The following is a 17,207-nucleotide window of genomic DNA, read 5'->3' on the forward strand; positions in this document are numbered from 1 at the left end:
TAAGTCTGTGAGGACGTGAACAGCAGGCTGGGATAACGGCTGTAGGAGATGGGCTGCGTTTCTGGATAGGGTGGGCGGGAGAAGCTTCCTTGGAGCTGAACTGGGGCCTGAGCAGGGAGCGGCGACAGGGAACAGCAAGTGCAGAGGCCCCGAGGAGGGCTGAGCTCCTTGGAAGAGCACAAATAAGGCGTGACTGGTGAGGGGAGGGGGGTCAGGAGGTGAGGTTAGAGAGGATGGCGGGGGCGGGACTGTGTGAGACCCGCGGGCTGTCGTCAGGAGACAGGAAGGGGTTGCCGGGGTCAGGAGTGGGCGGCGTTAGCTGGGACTGGTTCTCTGGGCCCTGCTCTTCCCTCAGCACCTTTGGTTCCCACGGGCCTGGGGGGCCTTGCTCAGCTCCCCTCACCAGGCCGCGGGGGGCTGGGGGAAGTGTGTGTTGACTCGAGTTGGCCTGGTTCCCCGGGCTGTTTTCTCCCTGCTCCCCTTGTGGGTCCCCTCTCTGCCTGGGCCCCTGCAGCCCCTGCCTCTGCCCAGGGGGGCTGGACCCTGCAGGTGGGTGTAGGGTGGGCTGCGTCTCCACTGCCGCCGTCCTCCCCGCTCTTTGCACAGCTCTCACTCCTCCTTCCTTCACTGTGGCTTTTGGGCCTGTCCCTCCCGAGTCCTTGGGTTCCCCCCTCCCCTGCCCAGCTCCTGCTCCTGAGGGCGCTGTGAAGAGTGGGGACCGGCTCCCTCCGAAGCGAAGCGGTGCCTCCCGGGCCGCCGGACGCCTCTGTGTGTCAGCGGGCCTTGTGCGGGACATGGGGAGTGGGAAGGGTTGACCCTTTCAGAATTCACCGTCAGTCCCTTAGAGTTCCTCAAAATGAAAGTTTATTTCTGGTGCCAATATGTTGTTTACATTTTTTCTGTTAAAGAAAATGTGGTAAAATATACATATGAAATTGACCACCTTAACCTTTTTAAGCGTACAGGTCAGTGGCATCCAGTACATTCCTGTTGTTGTAGCCGTCACCACCATCTGTCTCCAGAACTTTTCCATCTTTCCCAACTGAAGCTCTGTCCCCAGGAGACACCAGCTCCCCCCACCCCGGCCCCGCCCCCTCCTTTCCCTGACAGCTTTTCCTGTCTGCCTGTCTCCCCAGAGAGCAGGCAGGTGGGCTGGAAGCTCTGCAGGCCACAGCGTCCCCACGGACTCGAGTAACGCTGGTTTGATTCGTCTTGGTTCTTACGGTTACCTCACGTGTACGGCAAATGATCTGGGCGTTCTGTTGACACTAGTGATGTCAGGTTTCCTTTTAAACTACTTTTTCATAAAGAAGAATCAATTTAAAAGAAAAACTATGTGAAAGGACACAAGGGTTACCTGGATGTGACTGGACCCGGGAGGGCAGCATAGGGAGGAGGCCGGGAGGTGAGGAAGGGCTGGCGGAGGTGCGGGTGTCCAGCAGCTGCCCTGGCGGCCAAAGATGCCCGTCCAGAAGCAGGGGCTTCGAGTGTTGCAGGGGAGTGTGTGGCAGAGGGACCCAAAATATCAGAACTAGTTTTCCCGCTAATCCCTTTGCATATTATTCCCCACTTAATCCTGAAAACAAACCCTAACCCTAACCCTTTCTGGTAGGAATGACTACGCCCTGCACAGAGGGGGAGCCGGAGACAGGAGCCTCACGGCGGTGAGTGGCAGAGCCGCGTTCAAACCGGGTCACTGGCTAGAGCCAGCTCAGTCCTGGGGGCGTGCCGGGAAATGTGCCAGCAGCTCTCAGCCAGGGCTTGGTTTACCCAGGCCCTTCACTGGGGTTTTAGAAAAGTCAATGACACTTTGAAAAGCAGTGTTAGGGGTACAAGTGGGATAGCGGGGTGACTGAGAGGAGGTCCGAGCCACCTTCTGCTGGCGGGAGGCCTTGGGCCGTGTCTTGAACAGCCCGTGTGCAGTGTCCAGACCAGGAGTCCGGAGCCAGGCTGGACGGAGGTGTTTTTCTAGGAGTGTAACCTTGGATAGGTCATTTAACATCCGTGTAGAGGTTTCCTCGTGTATCAAATGGGGATTTTAATAGGATTGTTGGGAGGCAAGTGAAATATTTGTGATGTATTTTGCTCTGTGCCCAACACGTCATATATGAAAGGCCTTTTTTTTCTTTTTTCTTTTTACAAAAATATAGTACCAGTAGAGTGAATGAAATAGGGCAGCAAGCCTTCAAGAATTCAGTCAGGGGATTTCATTTGTCTAGACTCCTCTGACTGCCTGTGACAGGAAACTCAAACCGGAATAGTTTAAGTAAAACAAAGGAATGTTTTAGCTCTTGAAACCGAGAGCCCTGGCAGGATTTGTGTCGTGCTCCTGTGTTGCAGGGGCGCATACAGTGTCAGCAGGACCTGGTTTCTCAGTCGCAGTCTGGGCTTTGGCTCGGTGCTCCCCTGTGGTGGCAAGATGACAGTTCCAGCCCTGCAGCCCCCAGGGTCAAGTCTGTGGGGCACGTGCTCGGGTCTGAACGCCCCTCCAGCAGGGGGATCACACGGCTGATTGGCCGGGCCCCAGTCATCTGCCTTCCGGTGTCCCAGGAGCCTGAGTGCTCCGGAGCCTCCTGGGCTGAGAGTGGAGAGGAGGCGGCACCCGCAGAAAAGTGGGGTGCTGTTGCTGAAAGAGGTGGATGGAGGCTAAGCAGCCAGACCCCACACAGGTCCTGCAGGAGTGACACCCACGTGTGCGTGTGCCTTCCTGGCCTGTTCACTGAGCTGTTTCGAGGTGTGTGTCGGGGGATATAACCCGGGCTTGCCTGGGGTCCTTGAGGGCAGCTGCTGTGATCTGGAAGGAGGTCACACTGGGATGTGAGTGAGGACGTCGAGAGGAAACGAGGCCACACGGCTGTGTGGCCCGCACTGAGCCTCAGTGTCCCCAGCTGTCAGGTGGGCGCCCCGGACCCGCCTCCTGTGCAGGACTTGGGGATGATTCTGAAAACACCTGGAAAGGCGTAGAGCTCTCGGCACCTTCAGTTCCGTTTAGGACGTTTGGTAAAATTAAGTTTATGATTACAAACCTTCTCATAAAGAAAACTCCAAGCCCAGATGGCCTCACCTGTAAATTCTGTGCAACATTTAAGGAAGAACTAGTACAAGTTCTCTATAAACTCTTTCAGGAAAGAGAGACGGAACAATCATTTCCTAGCTCATTTTTGAGGCCAACGTTATACTGATTGCAACCCAGAAAAAATCATTACAAGAAAAAGAAATCCACAGACCCAAAGCTCAAAATGGCTTAATAAAATACTAGCAAATCCAGTCCAGAAAAATATCCAGAAAAAAAGGGTAATGTACCCCGACTGGGGTGGATCCTGGGAATGCAAGGTTGGTTTAACATTAGCAAAAGAATCAGTGTAAGTCACCACATCAACAGAATGAAGAAGAAAAGCCGTATAGTCATCTCTATAGGTGCAGAGCATTCAATGCCCGTTCATGATAGAAATTTGAAGCAAATTGGGAGTAGAAGAGACTCCATACCTGATCCGGGGCATCTACAGAAACTCGTGTCAGAGTCTTATGCTAGAGCAAGGGAGGGAAGAAGTGAACAAGCCATAGGCTCTGCCCTCATGCTCAGGCTCTGGGGAAAGTTGGACGGGAAAGGGATCACTGCCAAGCCCTTGTCTTGGGGCCTTTGCCCTTTTGCCCTGAAGTCTCCTCCCGGACTCCAAAGACCCAGGCCTCCTCTCCTCAGAGCTGTGTGGGTCTCTCCCACACGGCCCCCTCAGTGAGGCTTCCTCTCACCGTCCCTGCTTTGTGTTTGTCCGTCGCCCTGTTGTCTGAGATCCCACATTCACTCGCTCATTTTGTTTATTCTTGCTCTCCTCCCACTGAGATGTGAGCTCTGTGAAGGGAGGACTGATGTACGTCGTGTACCTTGTTGTATCCCTGGCCCTTAGAACAGTACGTGGCACGTTGCACCCAGTGTACCTAACCCAATCAACATGGATTCAGTGAACAGATGAGTGACTGCACATGCGTTAGGGACCCTAGGAGGCCCAGTGGCGCTGTGGCAGCTGAGAGGAGGCTCAGGGATGGGTCCATGAAAGAGGTGCCATTTGCCCTGAGCCACGAAGGCTGGGCCGCGTGAGAGCTGGTGAGAAGGGCACGTGAAGTGGAGGGAACAGCATAAGCAAAGGAACGGAGGCAGGGAAGAGGGGAGATGCTTCTGAGAGCAGAGGTTAGACTTGAAGTCAGGTGGCTCGGGATCTTGCCAGCCATGCGACCTTGGGCCAGTAACCTGGTCCTGGGCCTGCGTCTTTGCTCATGGCCCTGAGGATATCTGCTATAGAGGCCCTCACCACAGGGACCCGGGCAGGCTTCATGCAGGGAAGAGGATGGACAGGGGGAAGCATAAGTGATCACAATATGGAAGGACCTGCATTTTCTTCCTTTCTTTAAAAAGCAAAGTTCTTGTGGTCAGAATCTCAGCAAACACTGCAGCTTCCTGTGCGCGAGGCCCTGTGATGAGAGCTTTATGTGTATTTATTGTCCTGTCTGGTCCACCCCAGCTGTTTGCAGCAGGAACTATGTTTATTCCCATTGTGTAGATGAGGAGACGGAGGCCCAGAGAGGTTAAATCGTTTGCTCGAGGTCACACAGCTGGTGAGTGGCAGCCCTGGTGTCTCACCACATCCCCTTGCAGCAGACACCAACAGGAGAGGACTGAGTGCGGCCATGTTGCCGTTAGCACGTGCTACGTATCACACGGCGCCAGGGGCCCAGGGGCACCTTGGAGCCTGTGCTGTGGACCTTGGGGAGTGCTGGTGAGTGGGGAGGGTGGGGCAGGCATACTGACCAGCTGCTAGATGTGTGGAAGAACTGGTCTGTGCGTGGAGCAAAACTCACCATTTCTGAGGAGTAGCAGTTAATTTAAACTGCGGGCAGAGGCCAGCTCTTCAGAAAAGCCACATAAGCCGAATGTGATCTGTATCCAAGTGGACTCGGCTTTTGGAGCAGGGGCCCTGGCTGCGGTGGGTGGCAGGTGACAGTGTGGGTGTGTGAGCTGTCAGCCCGGTGTGCAGACACTGCTTCTCTGCTTGGTTAGTGCCCGCCTGTCTCTGGGCCCTGCTCCGCCACCGTCCTGCCCGAGGGTCTGAGGAGCTGCTGCGTGGAGGTGTGCGGCCTGAGCCTGGATGGCTCGGCGCCGTGTCCGCTGTTGTGGCACACGGTGCATTTTTCATCATTTCCTCCGTTCCTCACGGTGGGTCCTCTCAACCAGCAAGGGGACTGTCCGGTTTTTAGGGCTCCCGATATCAGTGCAAGAGGCTGCTTTGTCCTTGCTTTTCCGGAAACATTGGAAAATGGCAGCTGCTAGACAGACTCAGCGCAGAGCAGGCGTGGCCCGTGTGGTGGGGCTCAGTCTGTCTCCCTTGACCCCACACTCCCCACACTGTCAGGTGAATGCTGTTTCCTTCCCAAACTGCGGTCAGCTCATGACACTGTCAGAGCTTTGCCTTTTTAAATGTACTGTCTATACTAGGATTTACTTATGTTTTCTTGAAAACAACTCACATCTCTGAACATTGATATTATCTTGAGTATTAACGTTTTTGAGCTCGTGACTTTGATGTATTTGTTTTTCCTAAAACACTTTAAAATAAATGTATAATAATTAAAAGACAGAGTCAATTAAAAAATAGTTCATCTGTGTATCACTCCGCTCTGGTGTGGTATGTATCACACTTTGGGGAAAACACTCATGTGGTGGGAGAAGTATCTGACCTGGAGTCACACAGACCTTGCTGTGATCCCTGCTCTGCCACTTAGAGCTGTGTGGCTTTGGGGAAATTACTCAACCTCTCTGAGCCTCAGTTTGATGTTCGCAGATAGTCTTGCTGGAAGATTCAGTAATCTGATGGATATAAGTATTTAGCTCTGGGCTTAACACATGGTGGACACTCTTCTCAGTTCCCTTCTTCATTTTCTACACCCTCACTATGTGGGGGATCTCCAGAGAAACAGAACCAATAGGAGATTAGATAGGTAGGTAGGTAGACAGACAGACAGACAGACAGACAGACAGACAGACAGACAGATAGATAGAGACGAGATTTGTTATAAGGAATTGCCGCATGCAATTATGGAGGCTGACAAGTCCCAAGATCTGCAGGGTGGGTTGAAAGGCTGGAGACCCAGGGGAGCCAGTGGATATAGTTCCTATCTGAAGGCTGGCTGGCTCAAGACCCGGGAAGTGCTGATGTTTCAGTTCAAATTTGAAGGCAGGCGGGCAGGAGGAATTCTCTCTTACTTGGAGAAAATTAAGTCTTTTTGTTCTATTCGGGCCTTCAACTGATTGGTTGGGGCCCGCCCACATTGGAGAGGGCAATCTGCTTTACTCAGTCTACTAGTTGAAATGTTAATCTCATCCAAAAACACCCTCACAGAAACACCCGGAATAATGTTTGAACAAAACAGCTGGGTGCCCCATGACCTAGCCAAGTTGACATAAACTCTCCTCTAGCACACTCTTATTTTTTAATAAAACATCGTCCCTGGATATCTCCATGCTTGCCAGACATGAGGTGCCTCTGCCTGTCATCGCCTCTCATCTCCTCCCGCACCCCTCGTCTCTGTCTGCCCAGCTCGGTAGAATTAACCACTGTGTCTGTGAAGAATTACCCATCCCCCCTTGCATAGAAGGCGATTCTTCTCGTGCCAGATCCTGGAAGCAGGAACATTCCAGAATTGCAGCGTGTGGCCAGCTCTTCTATTCCCAGCCCAGGGAAAGGCCAGGCTGAAGCTCCAGGGGCATCTGTAGGGTTTTTTTGAGGCCCACGCTGGAGGGCTGTGAGATGTGGAGACAGCATGTCTGTGTAGCCAAGAGGTGACTCGAATAGCAGAAGACGTCAAGTTTGGGCTTGGAACTCCTGTGTCCTGGCCCTTCAACCAGTCCCCTCTTCCTTCTGAGCCTCAGTTTACTTCCCTGTAAAATGAGGCACAGCAATAGTTCTCTAAGTTGCATCCAGTGTTAGGGGGAAAATACTTTTATTTCGATGTTAGAACGATACAGACGAGAACAGAGAATAATATAGGAATACCCATATTGCTACCATCAGAATTAGCCGTTAACAATTTACTTTTGTTTCCAGTCTGCTGTTTTGGTAAGAAATCAAACCTCACAGGTAAAGCGGAAGTCCCCTGTGCTGCCCCCTCCCAGTGTCGTGTCCCCTGCCTCCAGCGTCTCTGTTCTGAGTCCTGTGTATCCTTCCCTGTGGAATTCCCGACAAACTATTTCAAATGTGCTTTTTCACCCCATATTCCACTCAAGCCTCACCATGACGGGGACACTGTCAAAGATTGCTAGATTCTGTGATTCTTCTGTGCCTCTGAAAGGTCCCGCTAAGGCAGAAGGGCCTCAGCATGTCCCGGAAGGAGTCAGGTGACTGGAGAGAACGCTCTGCTCATAGCGGAAACACCGCCTAGACTGTCAAACCCTCCTGCGGTGGTCGGAAGGAGCCCTTCCAGCTGCAGATGCAGCGTCCTGGAGCATCCTGGAGCCGGGAGAAGACGCCCACATGAAACGGGGCGGGGGATGTGGCCCGGCCTATTCACGCCTGGCTGTCGGCAGCCTCTGCTGCTGGGGTTTCTCAGCACTTGCGCGTTTGTCCTCAAGTGCTTTCCAGGGCTCCTGCGACCCTGTGAGGAGGAGTCTCCCTCCCATTGCACAGAGCTTATCGGGGTGGTGGGTGCAGGGATTCAAGCCCGCTCCAGGCCGGTGCTGGGGGCTGATGCCCCTCCGTAGGATCCTGCTGTCTCCGGGCTGGGACGTTGGACAGCCCCCGCGCTGCAGGCCTGAGGGTGGTGAGGGCGCCTCCTTGCCGGGCAGCTGCAAGGTCAGGCTTTGTCGCATCTCCAGGCTGCACTTACTGCTGCTGTGTCAGCCCTCAGTGCGACGACGAGGGACTGACGGTGCTCGGCATCTGCCAGCTCCCGAGCCAGCCCCGGGCAGGGATTAGATGTCCACAGCGCGAGTGGTGAATTCAGAGGACTGCTTGCCCACCTGGCTCTCCACCTGAAGGCCAGCCCCGCCCCCACGCCCCCCTGCGGCTCTGAGCACTTGAAATGCAGCTGGGGCAGCGTGCTGGCGTGATGACACGTGGGCTCTGTTGGGTTAAGTAGTCTGTAGTGTTAAATTAATTTCACCTGTTACTTTAAATATGGGTTTTTCTTAGAGACTTTAAAAAATAGGGAAGAATTGGCAAAGCGCAGAGGACTTTTAGGGCAGTGAAACCACTCTGATACTACTAGTGGTGGATCCGTGTCACTATAAATTTGTCCAAATCCACAGAATGTACAGCCCCAAGGTGAACCGTCGTGTAAACCATGAACTCTGGGTGATGACCTGGTGTCAGTGTAGCTTCTTCACTTGTAACGTGCACCACCCTCTGGGGATGTTGATAGTGGGGGAGGCTGTGCGTGTCTAGGGGCAGAGAGGGTATGGGAAATGTCTCTACTTGCCCCTCAACTTTGCTGTGAACCTAAAACTGCTCTAAAAAACAAAATATTAAATTAATTTCACCTGTTACTTTTCAAAAATAAGGCAGGTAGAAGATTTTAAGTGTGATTCGAGTCATGTTTCTGTTGGACAGGGCCGCTTCAGGGCCTGTATCGGTATTGAACGTAGCCCTGCACCGCGGTGGGCACGGAATACGAGGTGCCGTGTTTCCAGCCAGGCTCGGGAGGCTGCCAGGCCATCGCAGTGGCCGCCCGTGGAAGGGCTGGGGGACGCGGGAGGGTCCACTGTGCATTCTCTGGGTTTGGACAGATGTCCTGTATGACGTGTGTTATCATTACAGTGTCACACAGTCTCACTGCCCTAAAAATCCTCTGTGCTCTGCCTGCTCGTTCCTCCAATCCCCTCTTTTTTTGTTTAGTTTTTAATTTTGGAAAAATTTTAGATTTACAGGAAAGTTGCGAAGATAACACAGAGCGTTCCTGTATACCCTTCACCCAGCTTCCTCTGAAGTTAACATCTTACATAACTAGTACATTTGTCAAGATGAAGAAGTTGACATTGGTACCTGACTGTTCGCCACTCTCTAGGCTGCCTGGATCTCACCAGTGTTTCCACCAAGGTTCCTTCTCTGTTCCTGGATCCAAGCCGGGACCCCACACTGCAGTTCTTTGTCCTGCCTCCTTGGTCGGTGTGATCTGTGTGAGTTTTCTCATTTGTTGTTGTTTCCACAGTGAGTGTGTGTGTGTGTGCATGTGGGTGTGTGGGAGGGGAGGGTTAATGCCCTTTGAAAACCATCCTGGAGTCCCAGAGCTGCTGCCTTAAAAGGAGTCTGTGTCTCGCTTGGTGTGGGGCGTGTTGCCGTGGGCCCCTTCTGTCTCCCTCTTGTCTGGGTGTGTGCTCCTGTCCGCTTGGTTGTCTTCCCGTAGTCTCTGAAGAGCTCTTTTCTCAGAAGAGCTCTCTCCATGAGGAGACCACAGAGGCCTCTCCTCTGTCCTTAGCAGAGGGTGAGGCTGGTTTCCGTGCACTTTCAGTGGAGGCGCTGGCCCATCGCCGGGTGCCTGCCAGGGCACCTCCATCTCCTTGACCTCAGAACCTGCTGTCTCCTTGACCTCAGCACCTCCATGTCCGTGAGCTCAGCACCTCCATCTCCTTGAGCTCAGCACCTTCGTCTCCTTGAGTCCCAGGGCTCAGATCGCACTGGCCTTTCTGTTCTTGGAGCACACCCAGCCGCTTCCTACCTCGGGCCCTGCCTAAAACACCAGATCTTCTTATGCTGTTCACGGAGTGGCCGCCCTGAGCGCCGGCTGCAGATCCCCTGGCGGCACACGCTCTCCTCATGCTTTCTGTGCAGAACCTGCTCTGCACGTACCCGCTCGCTCCACTCTCCCCTCGACCCAGGAAGCCGGCCCTCCATCCTCTTCTAAGGCCCGTCTCTCCGTGGGAAGTCATCTCATAGATTTTACTGATCAGTTGTCTTAGTGTTCATCTGCCTTTCTCTCCTCTTCACCGTAATGTCGCTTCCGTGCCCATGGGGACCGTGACTGATTGTCGTTCCAGTTGGTGATCCCCAGCTTTTGTAGACCTATTCGGGGAGGGAAGTTAGCGTCTGGGAGCCTGCTGTGTGCCAGCCTGGCTCTGGGGTCAGCAGGGAGACACGGCGTCTGCTCACCAGACTCCACGGCAGTGTCCCCGCTGATAGGGAATTATTTCCAGATCCACAGGATAGTCTTGTAAGGCGACTGTCCACTGAGCGCTGAGGTTGTTTCCCAGTGTTCGGACTCTTGTTTGGTTTGCTCACTGGGGTGTGTGTGGAGGTCCCCACCCTCAGGTCGTCGTGCTCCTGTTAGAGGGGCCTCGCTGGGCCCCATCTCTCCTCCGGGTCTGAAGGTGGTGGAGACTGCCCGCCTCGACTCTGTGCGTCTGGGACAGAGCCCGGGTGAGGAGCCACAGCTTTGGCTTCTGGTCCCAGCTGTGCCTCTTGGGGTGGCTCCTGAGAGTGAGTTCTCGTCTTCTCCCTGCAGGTCCTCGACCCGGCCGGAGGTGGCCAGCGTTGAGCCGCTGGGCCCGGACGAGCAGCAGTGCTCCCAGGAGGCGGTGGTGCAGGCCCGCCCGTCCCAGCCCGCCGCCTGACGAGCATCCTCTTCGCAGAGGCCATCAGTAAGGGCTTCGAGTGCCGTGTGACCCTTGTCGGGGACGAGAGATGGGAAACACCCCCTTGAGACCTCCGGCCACAGGCCTGCCCGAGCCCGTGGCAGTGCTTTCTCTGTCTCTTGTTGGGTTGGAGGCCGCCCAGGCGGCGGGTGGGGGCCCCAAGCAAGCAGCACCCTCCCTGGTCCCTCCTGCCAGCACTTTGTGCTGGTTTCCCTCTCACGGAGGCTGGCTTTCACGTCTAAATTACTGTTCATCACCAAAACACTCTGTAACGGGTAGCGAATCAAAATGAAGACAGTTGTTGCAATCCTTTCACTTCCCTACGATAGTTGACCATATCGTGGTTGTAAAGTGCTTAGCAAACAGTAAAGAAAATTTCTCATCATGCCTTTCCCCACTAACGTATTTGAAAAATTTTCCGTTTCATCATGGGATTATTATTATTATTATTATTATTATTATTATTTTTGTGTGTGAGGACGATGAGCCCTGAGTTAACATCCGTTGCCAATCCTCCTCTTTTTGCTGAGGAAGATTGGCCCTGGGCTAATATCTGTGCCCATCTTCCTCTGCTTTATATGTGGGATCCTGCCACAGCATGGCTTGATAAGTGTGGTTGGTCTCCGCCCGGAATGCGAACCCACAAACCCCGGGCCACCAAAGCAGAATGCGTGAACTTAACCGCTGTGTCACCACGCCAGCCCCATCATCGTAGAATTATTTTTAGTGGCTGAATACTCGTCTTCACAGCAGGTTGTCCTTGAAGCATTCTCTTATATGGGCATTTAGAGTGTTTTCAGATGTTTGTTTCAGTGTTCTATGAAAAATAAATATTTTTATAGAGAAGAATTTGGGTTTGTTTAGGTTATGTCCTGCCAAAGAAGGATCCCAGTGTTACTGGGTCACAGCACATGAATATTTTTAAGGCTTTTGACAAATGGGGCTGCATTGCTTTCTAACAAAATCCCATTAACAGTGCACAAGTAGTTTTATGTGGGGCCTGGAGAGTGGTCAGAATGATTTTGTGTCACATGCTGTTACTTTTACACTAGAGAATCCTCCAGATGATGTATCCATTTATGTATCTTCTTTATGGAGCGAGTGAAGGCTCTGGGCGCATGCCCTTCTGTTCTGTAGTGTGGTTGATAGTCTTGTGTGGAAACTCCAGTGAGAACAAGCTCCGGCTGTAGTTCCTGATCTCGGTGTCGGGACAGGCTTCAGAACAGTGTTACCTGTTTGGATGCTAACTCGTCACGCTGGAGCCCTCGTCGTTTAACTCAGTGGTTACCCCCTGAACAAAGCTAGATTTTCCGGGAGGAGTGTTTTGCGCACAGCTGTAAATGCTGCTGCTCACGTCGGAAAAGTACAAGATGGGCAGCGACCTTGCCTCTGAAGCCCCTGCTTTCCGGAGTCTGGCTGACCTTCAGAAGGGCCGTGTGTGACCACCTGCTTGGCTCCTGGGCTAATTGGGCTCTTCCCACCCCATGTTGGGGGTTCTGTTGATCACTCTAGTCTTTGCCAGAGTGTAAGACGGCCTGGCCTGTGAGGCCCTGGAGGTGGGGTGGCGGTCGGGGGCCGCCCTCTGTGCTGACCCCTCCATTCCTGTCTCTCCAGCCACCGGCCAGCTCATGCGCTGTGACGCCATCGTGACCTCATCCACGGCATTCAGATCGTCTCCACCACCCGCGAACTCTGCCTGGAGGACTCTCCGCTGGAGCTGAGGGTCGGGCTCTGGACTCTGAAGGTGGGATGTCCACCTGGCGGTCTCTGTTTCTCTCTCCCCTCGTGTCCGGCCCTGCTGTTCTCCACGGAGGGCTGCGTCTGCCAGGAAGGTGCGGTAGGTGCGGGGTGACAGGTGGACCAGGTCGAGACCCCCTCTGAGGTGGACCCCCGGCCCTTCGTGGCAGCAAGGCCGTGGCCACGTCTCATGTGCACTGGCCTCTGCGGCAGGGCCTGTGTGTTGCGAGCGTTAGCAGCCCCTGGAGGCCAGCTCCGTGCCTGTGCACAGGGCTCTGCGTGGTCAAGCACGTCTTTGAGAAGCCAACATCTGGGTGTCTGGGCAGTGACAGGACGCTGGGAGGGGCTCACTGGGTCACACGCTGTAACAGTGAGAGGCGTTCTCCTTGCTCGGCGTTGAGGGCTGGTGTTGGCTTCCGGATCCAGACTGCAGAGTATGTGGGGGTGGGGTGGGGCAGGGGGACGACATGTCTGGGTCCCTTGCACCATCCTCACTTCTCCACCAGAGTCGAGTGTGGGCTTCTTCAGGCTGGGATTCTTCTGAAAGCTGTTCTGGTGGTAGGCAGTATCTTGGCTGTAGTCTGACCTGTTGGTAATGGAACAAAGGGAAAGTGTGTAGGTTAAGATTCTTGTTGAAGAAAGTCAGTCAGGCAAAAGACATCTTTCAGACGAAGGGTCTTCCAAAACTTCGAGTCCACACCTTGTCTTTGAAATCTTCCCTGACCACTCTAGGCCCACCCCACTTTTCAGAAAAAGTTTTCTGGATCTGGGTTTCTTAGCCTAGGTAGTATTGACATTTGGGGCCAGATAATTCTCTGTGGTAGAAGGCTGCCAGTACGGTACGGGATGTTTAGCAGCATCCCTGGCCTCTACCCACTAGATGCCAGTGTAACTCCCCAAGTCGTGACAACCAAAAATATCTGCAGCCACTGGCACATGCCCCTCGGGGGCAAAATCACTGTTGTGGAGCGTCTGTCGGATCCTTTCTTCCTCTGTGTATTCGTTCATCAGAGAAGCTGCCCGACCCTCGGAACCATTTTCTGATCTGTGAAATTCAGACAGTGATGCTTACCTGGGGGTTGTGAGGATTTGGTGATAAGTGTGTAGAGGCTTTTTGTGGCACATGGTGGGTGCACGGAAAGCCGGGTCGCCTTTGAGCACTTTCTACCTCTGTGCATTCTGCCGGGTCCTGGGGGTGCTGCAGGGGAAGGAAGGGCCTGGCCTCTGCCCCCAGAATCCCAGGCCGTGGGGGAGGTCCACTGCACATGACTCAGTAGATGCTGTTCATAATCAAATGGGATGCAAGTGTGAAGGGACCACAGAGTAGGGGGGAGACAGCCCCCGGGAAGGTTGGAGGTGGGATGCGGAGGACAGAGGTCAGGACAGTTTCTCAGGAGACGTGATGTTTGACTGAGCCTTGAGTCCTGTGGGGTTTGCCAGGCAGGGAAGGCGTTTCATTCTCGAGAAGACTGAAGCTTGGAGAGGGGGTGGGATGCGCGATGTCAAGGGTCCTGCGTGTCCGATGTGGGATCTGCACTTGGTCTGAAAGCAGAGGGAGCTGAGGAAGGGGTTTGTGCACTGGGGTGATGGGGGCTCCCCTGCAGGACTCTGGGGGCATCACTCGTTGTTCTTGGGAACAAGAGACCAAAGTCTGAGGCCACACTGGTGCCAGGCACTCCTTACGTGTTCTGACTAATTTCATGCCAGACGATGAGACTGAGGCACAGGGAGTAAGTACACACACACACTCTCTCACACTAACACACACACACTCGCACGTGCTCGTGTGGGTAGAGACGTGTAATTAGTACACAGCAGGGCTGGAACCCGAGCTCCAGCCTGGTCCCAGAGATCCCCCTCTTGCCTAGGGGTGGGCGAACTTTTTCTGTGAAGGGTCAGATAGTCAATATCCTGGGCTTTGCTGGCTCCACGGTCTCTGCTGCATCTACCCAGCTCTGCCCTTGTCGCTATAAAGCAGAGGAAATGAATGCGAGTGGCTGTGTCCTAATAAAACTTTATTTACCAAAACAGGCGGTGGGCCAGACATGGCCCAGGGACCGTAGTTTGCCAGCCCCTGCTCCTGACCAGTCTGTTCTACAGTCTCCACCTTAAGTCACATTTTAAAAAAGATTATTTTTATCAAGATTTACAGACCATGAAATTTAACCGTTTAGAGTGTACATTTCAATGGGTTTTAATATAGTCACAAAGTTGTGCCACCGTTAGCGCTGTCTGATTTTAGAAATCTTCCTCATTACTAAAAGAAACCCAGTACCCGTTAGCAGTCACTTTCCATTCGCTGCTGCCTCCCGCTCCTGGCAGTCACTCATCTACTTTCTGTGTCTAGGTGTGCCTGGTGTGGACGTTTCCTGTAAATGGAATCAAACAATAATGTCTTCTGTGACTGGCTGTTAGTGGGCACAGTGTTCTCAAGGTTTGTCCACGTGGCAGCATGTATCAGTGCTTCGTTCCTTGTCGTGATCAGATAACATTTGTTGTGTGAGTACACCCCGTTTTGTTATCCATTCATCCGTCGGTGGACACCTGAGTTGTTTCCCCCTTTTGGCTGTTGTGAATGCTGCTGTGAACACATTCACAAGTGTTCGTGTGGACGTAGGTGCTCATTTCTCTTGGGTACACACCTAGGAGTGGAATCGCTGGGTCACAGGTAACTCTAGGTTGAGTTTTTTTGAGGAACTTCCAGACTGTTTTCCACAGCGGCTGCGTTATTTTACTTCTCACCAGCAGTGTGTTAAGGTTGCAGTTTCTCCACATCCTTACCAACACTTGTCATTGTCCATCTCTTTTGTTACAGTTAAGTCATTTTTAAGTCATTTGTTTTTCCCCTGGGCGCTCGTCCTTTTCCTAAGGTGTTTGGTGGAGATGTCAGGAGCTGGGGCCTGGCCGCTCCAGGCTTCCTGTGCAGGACAGAGGCTCAGTGGCCCTTGACAGGCCCCTGGGCGTCCACCTTTCATCCTGCTCCCACTCCTCGGTTTCGATGGCACGTGCGGCCAATTCCAGAGCAGGAGGTCGAGGTTCACCGGCTGGCCTGCACCCCCTGGGTCATCACGAACAGCCCCATCGAGACCCCACCTTTGCAGCAAGCAGGTGGTGGCTCCCTTCCTCCTTGTTCGCTGTGAGGGTAGCGTACTTTCTGCTTGGTCTTCCCTGCCAGACATACTTGGACTAGTACCTTAGTTATCCCTTCTTCTTTCTGAGCCTGTGTCTTCTTTACTGGTCAGACTCTCTTTTGTGGAGACGAACTTGACCCTTGTAACCTCTGAGGACCTTGCCGTCTCAGAAGGGACATACCTTATCTGGATGGGTGGGTGGTTGTCCAAAAAGAGTCTGCTTGTGGCTCAGCAGACATTGATCGGTGCCCTGTGTGGGCCAGGCCTTTTACAAGTGCAGTCTTTACCCCCCATTGTGTAGACAAGGAAGCTGAGGCCCAGAGAGCTTAGGTAACTTGCCCAAGGTCACACCGCTCACGGGTGGGAGAGCAGGGCCGGATCTCAGGGTGTGGGACTCTGCTGCCTGAGCTCGTCCGCTAGGCCACACTGCCTGTCCCGTGCTGCTGCATTTTTCCTGGGCGTTGGGGGCCCTCTGCGTGGGAGCTGGGGTTGACCTTTTTGGACTGAGGCCATCTGCAGAGTGCCTCCCTGCAGTTACTGTTTTCACAGTTATCTCCCAGCCCGCACAGGTGCTTTGTGCATTCGTAGAACAGGGCTGGCTCGGGGTCACCAACGATGCCCCCTCCTCCCCTTTCCTTGTGCCCCGTGTCCTGCTCAGAGCACCTTCCACTTTCCCTTCCCATCTCTGCTTTCAGAAGCCCTGGTCCTCTGGGCACTCCCTCTCAGATGTCTCTCCTCTGGGGATGTCACTCTGACTACCCAGGGTGAAGTTCGTTCCTCTCTTCTGAAATCAGCAGCAATTCACTGGGTACGGGGCATTTTCACGCTGTGTTGTCAAGTTCAGCACTTGGAGGGCAGAATTGGGGTCACTTCATTCGTGCGGACTCTTCCCTGTTTGACAAGTTGAATTGCTTCCTGTTTTGCTGCCCTCCTGGGCCTAGGACAGGGGAGGTGCACCCTCCAGAGACTGGACCCCTGGCTTTTCCTTTTTTTTTGTGAGGAAGATCAGCCCTGAGCTAACATCCATGCCAATGCTCCTCTTTTTGCTGAGGAAGACCAGCCCTGAGCTAACATCTATTGCCAATCCTCCTCGTTTTTTTTTTTTTCTTCCCCCCGCCGCAAAGTCCCCAGGAGATAGTTGTATGTCGTAATGCCGTAGTTGCACATCCTGCTACTTGCTGTACGTGGGACGCCGCCTCAGCATGGCCGGACAAGCGGTGCGTCGGTGCACGCCCAGGATCCGAACTCGGGCCGCCAGTAGCGGAGCATGCGCACCCAACCGCTAAGCCACAGGGCCGGCCCCCCCCCTTGGCTTTTTCCTCGTTAATGTTAGCACTTGGCTGTGAGGCTTCAAGGTGAGGGCTCTGTCTGACGCACATAGTAGGTGCTAATAGCTACTTTTTGAATGGAAGAAGCCAACCTCTAGGTAGAAGTTTCTTGAAAACATCTCCCTTGCTCCAGCCCTGCAGATTGCTGCTGAAGTGTCTGTCTTGGAGCCTGGTTTTGGCTGTGAGGTACCTTCCTCACTCACCCTCTGCCCTGGCTGGTGCTGGGGTCACAGTGACAGTCTCTTGTGGTTTTATTTTGTCACCTTGTAGTCGGTCCCTTCTTCCTGCACACAGAGAGCCAGCTTCACACAGGGCCTCCTGCTCAGAAGGGCCCAGGCTTGGTTTAATGCTCTGCAGGCAGCTCCTGCTGGAAATTAATAGATTTCATTTGTGTTT

General features: G+C 53.6%; 1 protein-coding gene across 6 annotated transcripts in view; it reads left to right on the forward strand.

The window, feature by feature from the left end:
* Positions 1-17,207, forward strand: part of LOC101392669 (nuclear pore membrane glycoprotein 210-like) — a 62,415-nt gene that overhangs the window by 28,004 nt on the left and 17,204 nt on the right. For 2 of the 6 annotated variants that reach the window (XR_015552333.1, XR_015552332.1), the window contains exons 3-5: positions 8,907-9,163; positions 10,486-10,621; positions 12,230-12,359. Coding sequence is in view for 1 of the 6 variants with exons in the window: in XM_087431619.1 (XP_087287745.1) it covers positions 10,486-10,594 (109 nt within the window). In the remaining 5 variants the exon portion in view is untranslated. Of the gene's footprint in view, positions 1-8,906; positions 9,164-10,485; positions 10,622-12,229; positions 12,566-14,699; positions 15,329-17,207 lie in introns of those variants that run through there. The other 4 variants (XR_015552330.1, XR_015552331.1, XR_015552329.1 and 1 more) reach the window with 4 other exon arrangements.

Source organism: Ceratotherium simum, chromosome 5 (genome assembly GCF_057802395.1).
Source record: "Ceratotherium simum simum isolate JZ-2026a chromosome 5, ASM5780239v1, whole genome shotgun sequence".
Classification (NCBI taxonomy): Eukaryota; Metazoa; Chordata; class Mammalia; order Perissodactyla; family Rhinocerotidae; genus Ceratotherium; species Ceratotherium simum.